This window comes from Petaurus breviceps, unplaced genomic scaffold, assembly GCF_028583685.1.
Source record: "Petaurus breviceps papuanus isolate PSGF00001 unplaced genomic scaffold, PetGlider_PUasm1.0 90537, whole genome shotgun sequence".
Taxonomy (NCBI): Eukaryota; Metazoa; Chordata; class Mammalia; order Diprotodontia; family Petauridae; genus Petaurus; species Petaurus breviceps.
In genome coordinates this window covers 987,116-992,559 of record NW_027187271.1, presented here as the reverse complement: position 1 = coordinate 992,559, position 5,444 = coordinate 987,116, and the positions used below count along the sequence as shown (strand labels likewise).

Here is a 5,444-nt window from a genome sequence, read left to right as displayed (position 1 = left end):
CCCCCGGCTCTACTGAAACCAACCCCACAGTTCACAGTACCACCAAGTCTTTCACCATTATGACTCCCATCACCCAAACTATCACCCCTACAGAAGTGACCTCAGTAGCAGTCACTACTTCTCCTGGCACTACAGCAACAGCCATTCCTTCTATAGATTCTACTGAAACCAGCCCAGGAGTTCAGAGTACCACAGGAACCTTTACCACCAGGACTGCAACCACTGAAGCTGTCACCCCTATAGAAGTGACCACAGCAGCAGAAACAACTTCTCTTGGTACCACAGCAACAGCCACTCCTTCCCCTGACTCCAGTGGTACCAGCTCCACAACTCAGAGAATCACTGAACCCTTCACCACAATAACTGAGACCTCCCATGCTGTCACTCTTACTCAAGGAACAATAGCAACAGCCACTGCTTCCTCCAGCTCACCTGAAACCAGCTCCACAGTTCAGAGCAGTTCTGAACACTTGACTACCATGGCTGTGACAACCCAGTCTGTTCCCTCTTCAGAAGTGACCACAGTATCAGTCACTCCTTCCCCTGGGACTGCAACATCAGTCCCTATTTTTCCTGGCTCTACTGAAACCAACCCCACAATTCAGAGTACCACAGAGCCTTTCACCATTATGACTGTCACCACCCAAAGTGTCACCCCTACACACTTGACTACAGCAGGGGCCACAACTTTCCCTGGGACTTCATCCATGACCACTCCTTCACCTGGCTCAACTGAATCCAGCCACACAGTTCAGAGTAGCACTGAGCCATTCTCCACCATGGCTTTAACCACCCAAGCTATCACTCCTACTGACCTGACCACAGCAATAGCTGCACCTTTCCCTGGGACTACAGCAACTTCCACTTCTTCCCCTGTCTCAACTGATATAATTCCCCCTCTTCAGAGTACCACCGAATCAGGCACCACTACTACTGAGACCACCCAGCCAGTCAGACCTACTCAGGGTACATCAGCAGCAGTCACAACTTCCCCTTGGACAATAGCCACTGGCACTCCTTCACCTGTGTCCAGCCCCACTTTTCAGAGTAGTACTGAGCTGGGCACCACCATGTCTGAGACCACCCAAGCCATCACAGTCACTGGAACAGTAGCAGCAGACAGAACTTCCCCTGGTTCTACGGTAGTGGCCACACCTTTGCCTGGCTCAACCCAGACCACTTCCACAGCTCAGAGTACCACCAAGCCTGAAAACACAATCACTCTGACCACCCATGCTGTCATCCCTACTCAAAGTACAATAGCAGGTGCCACTACTTCCCCAAGGACCTCAACAATGGCCAATCCTTCCCCTGGTTCCTCTTGGACCAGTTTCACAACTCAGAGTACCAGTGAGGCTGACAGCTGGACGATTGTGACCACCCAGCCTGTGACTCCTATCCAAGGGACAACAGCAACTGCTACTACTTACCCAGGGACCTCAGCAACAGCCACACCTTCTCTTAGCTCCACCTTGATGAGCCCCACAGGTCAGAGTACCATGGAGCCTGACAGCATGATGCCTGTGAGCACTCAGGCTGTCACTCCTTTGCAAGGGGCAACTACAACAGGCATTATTTTTCCTGGGTCCTCAGTAACAACCACACCTTTTAATGTCTTTACTGGGACCATTTCCACAGCCAAGAGTACCACCAAGACCAGCAGCACAACTACTCTGACAGCCCCTGTTGTCACCCCTCCACGAGGTACAACAGCAGCTGCCACTACTTCCCCAGTGACCACCCAATCACCTACCACACCAAGTAAGTGCCTCTTTGGGACCTTTACCTTCTATGTTTCTTTTTTTCCTCTGTCTTTTCTTTCATTAATGCTATCCTTCTAACTTCCCCTTTCTTCTAGTAATTTCATTTAATTTTATTTAATTTCATTTGCAGAGCCACCCCCTCTCTCATTTTAATTTTCCTTTCCCACATCCAGCCCTCTCCAAGTGTTACTCCTTAGAACCATCATTAGCCTTTGTATGGCCTCCTGGACATATCCATTAGCATGACATTCACCTATTCTCCCATCCCATTTTATTGCCCCTTGGCCTTTTTTTTTTTTTTTGTAAATGTTTATGGTTCTACCTCCCATTCCCACCAAGTCTTTGATGGCTCTTAAAACCTAAGTGACTATGCATGAACTGGCTTCACAAAGTCCTTTCTTCCTTTTTGTGTCTTCCCAATCCTCATTCCTGATGCTGCATGGGCTACACCTCTCTCTTCCCATTCCTCCTCTCTATCTATTTGTCTCTCCACCACTTCTTTCAGTCAATCAGTCAACAGGAAAGTTTTAAGCCCTTAGTATCTGCTAGGCACTATATGGGTCATACAAAGAATTGCAAAAATAGACCCTGCTCTGGAGGAGCTTCCATTGTCATGGGGGAGACAATATGTGAATAACTAAGTACACATAAGATATAGCCACTGTTAGCTGCAGACAGTCAGAGAGAGGACAATTGTATTAACAGCTTGGGAGACTGGAAAATGCCTCTTGCAAAAAGTAGAATTTGAGCTGAGTCTAGGAGGAAGCCAGGGAAAGTAAGAGTCAGAAGTAAGAAGGAGGAGAACATCCCAGACATGGCAGACAGCCAGTGCAAAGGTACAGGTATGGGAGATGGTGGGTCCTCTTTCAGGAACTGTAATATAACCAGATCTTGTCATTCATGGAGGGGAGTAAAGTGTAACAAGACTGGAAAGGTAGGAAGGGTCTGGTTGTGAATAGATTTAAATGCCAATGAGATGAGTTTATATTTGTTCTTGGAGGTTATGAGCTCACTAGGTAAGGGGGTGACATGGTCTGATCTGTGCTTTAAAAAAATCATTTTGGCACCTTAGAGAAGAATGGATTGGGATGGAGAGAGATTTGAGGCAGGGAGAACAGTTAGATGGCTATTGCAATTTTCCAGGCAAGAGGTGATAAGGCCTGAAATTAGGGCTGTGCCTGTAAGAGTGGAGAGAAGGGGACATAGGTGAAAGATGAGGGGAAGGTGGAAAAAACAAGATTTAGCAATGGATTTACTATGTGGGTGTACAAGAGCCAAAAGTCAAGGACATTTTGAGCCTGAGTGACTGGGAGGATGATGGGGCCTCAATGGTAATAGAGACATTTAAAAAAGGGAAGAGTTTTGGGGAAACGATAATGAGTTCTGTTTTGGAATATTGAGTTGGAGATAATTATAGGGCATCTAATTTGAGAGGTCCTAAAAGCAGTTGTCAAACAGGACTGTAACTGAAGGGGCACAGAGTTGGTTATATAGATCTAGAAATCATCTCTATGGAAATAATTTTTGACCACATAGGAGCTAATGAGATCAAGATGGTGTAAAGCAAAAAGAGATGCCGGCCTAGGGTAGTGCTTTAGGGGACATTCATGGTTAGTGAGCCTGACAGATGAAGAGCAAGCAAATGAGAGTGAGAAATAGTCAAACAGATAGGAGAACCAAGAGAGCAGCGTCATGAAAACCCAAACTGTACAGGAGAAGGTGACCACCTGTGTGAAATGCTACAAAGAAGTTTAGAAAAATAAAAACTGAGAAAAGACCATCAGATTTGGGGGAATACTGGTAACATTGGAGAGGATGGTTTCAGTGGAATGAGGTCAGAAAAGGGATTGCAAAGGGTTTAGAACAATGAGATGAGGGGAAGTAGAGGTTCCGATTGTAGATGGCTTTCTAGTAGAGTTTAGTTATGACAGAGAGAAAAATTACAGGACAATAGCTAGTTGGAGCGGTAGGATCAAGTGAGAGTTTTTTTTAATAATCTGGGAGACAAAGGCCTGTTTGAAGATAATAGGGAAAGAGACTATTGATACAGAGAAATTGGAAATTTGAGAAAAAGAATGAGAGAGAGAAATTGGGAGGGGACAGAATAAGGGAAAGAGGGTTGGCTCTGGTAAAGAGGACTGCCTCTTTATCTGAAACTGGAGTAAAGGTGGAGATAGTGGGGAAATATGTGAATGATAGAAAATGACAAGGAATCTTTATTTGAGTACTGGAAATGGTGGAGAGGGAAGTGGTGTTATCAGGAGGAAGCTATGTCATATAGGGCCAGAAAAAGAGAGGACTGAAAAAGGAAGAAATTTAAGGAAAGTTCATTCATTCTAGAGGACGATGGAAGGAGCAGACACATCTGGGGTTAATGGGACTTATACATCAGTAGCTAGGGGTTCAGAATCACTGGGTGGGGAAAGTATAAAGTAAGTATAAGGGAATGGGAGTGAGTCCAAGAAAAATCTCTTTGACACTCTCTCTAATTATCTCAGTGTCTTGAACAGTCTGTATCCCTTTCTTTGGTCTCTTCACTTTTCTCTTCCCCTCAAGACTAATAATCCTTTTCTCTCCTACACCTTTTGCTTTGGCCTCCTACCATTCCCTTTCTTCCAGTTCTCCCCTTTTCCATTCTGGATTGAGTATTTTACTTCTTTCAGCAATATGCTTAAATGGAGGTACTTGGCATGAAGGCTACTGCAGCTGTCCCACTGGTTACAAAGGAGATCGATGTGAGGAGAAGCAAATTATATGTGAGAATGGGGGCACCTGGGATGGAATCAAATGCATTTGCTCTGATCTCTTCTATGGCTCTAAGTGTGAAATGGTTTCAGAAGACCTTCCAATAGGTAAGCCAAACATCTCTGAGTCTCAAGGCTTTGAGCCTAGCTATGCCAACACCTGAATTCAGGGGAGTGAAAAGGGACCAAAAGTACCCCATTCTTCAGGGAGAGGGTGGAGGGTCACAAAGCAGGGGGGATAGAGAGGGTTCATTGTGAATGATTGGTATGCTCATAATCAAGTCCATTTCTATCAGAGTCTCCTCCAGAAAAGGTCAGTGCTGCCGTGCCAGTCCAAGTGTCTGTGACCAATTACGATTTTTCAGAGGACTTAGAAAACACAACCTCGGATGCCTATAAGAATTTCACTGATCTATTCAGAAAACAGGTACAGAATCAATGGATCATAAGAGTATTGGATTTGGCAGGAACCTTAGAGGACATCTAATAATACATTCCCTGATTTCATAGAGGGGATCTAGAAGAGTTAAGCGACATAAGTTAAGTCACTTGGTTAAGGTGGCATAACTAGTTAATGACAGAGACAAAAAAAATCGACCCAGGTCTCCCACAACACCCAGGTCAATGCTTTATCCATTAGATTCTCTGCTTCCTGCTCTTGGTGTCTTTCACTCTGGTCCTGTTTCCTAATGTTACCATTTCAGGGAAAACAGAGTAGTGGGAGGAGTTAGGATGATTTAGGAGTTAGATGATTTCTACTTATAAGCCATTTTACCTGGACAAGTCACTTCACTTTTATGAGTTTCAGTTTGTACCTGGAGTCAGGAACACCTGGATTCAAATTTGGCTTCAGACACCAGTTATGTGATACTGGGCAAAGCACTTAACCTGTCTCAGCTTCAGCTTTCCTCACCTATAAAATGGGAATAATAGAAGG

At 44.9% G+C, this 5,444-nt stretch overlaps 1 protein-coding gene across 1 annotated transcript; it reads left to right on the top strand.

The window, feature by feature from the left end:
- The first annotated feature begins 59 nt into the window (after positions 1 to 59).
- Positions 60 to 5,225, top strand: LOC138142256 (mucin-2-like). The gene is made up of 2 exons (XM_069063316.1): positions 60 to 1,761; positions 5,212 to 5,225. Exons 1-2 carry the CDS (start codon positions 60 to 62, stop codon positions 5,223 to 5,225), a joined length of 1,716 nt encoding a protein of 571 aa, XP_068919417.1.
- The last annotated feature ends 219 nt before the right edge of the window (positions 5,226 to 5,444 follow it).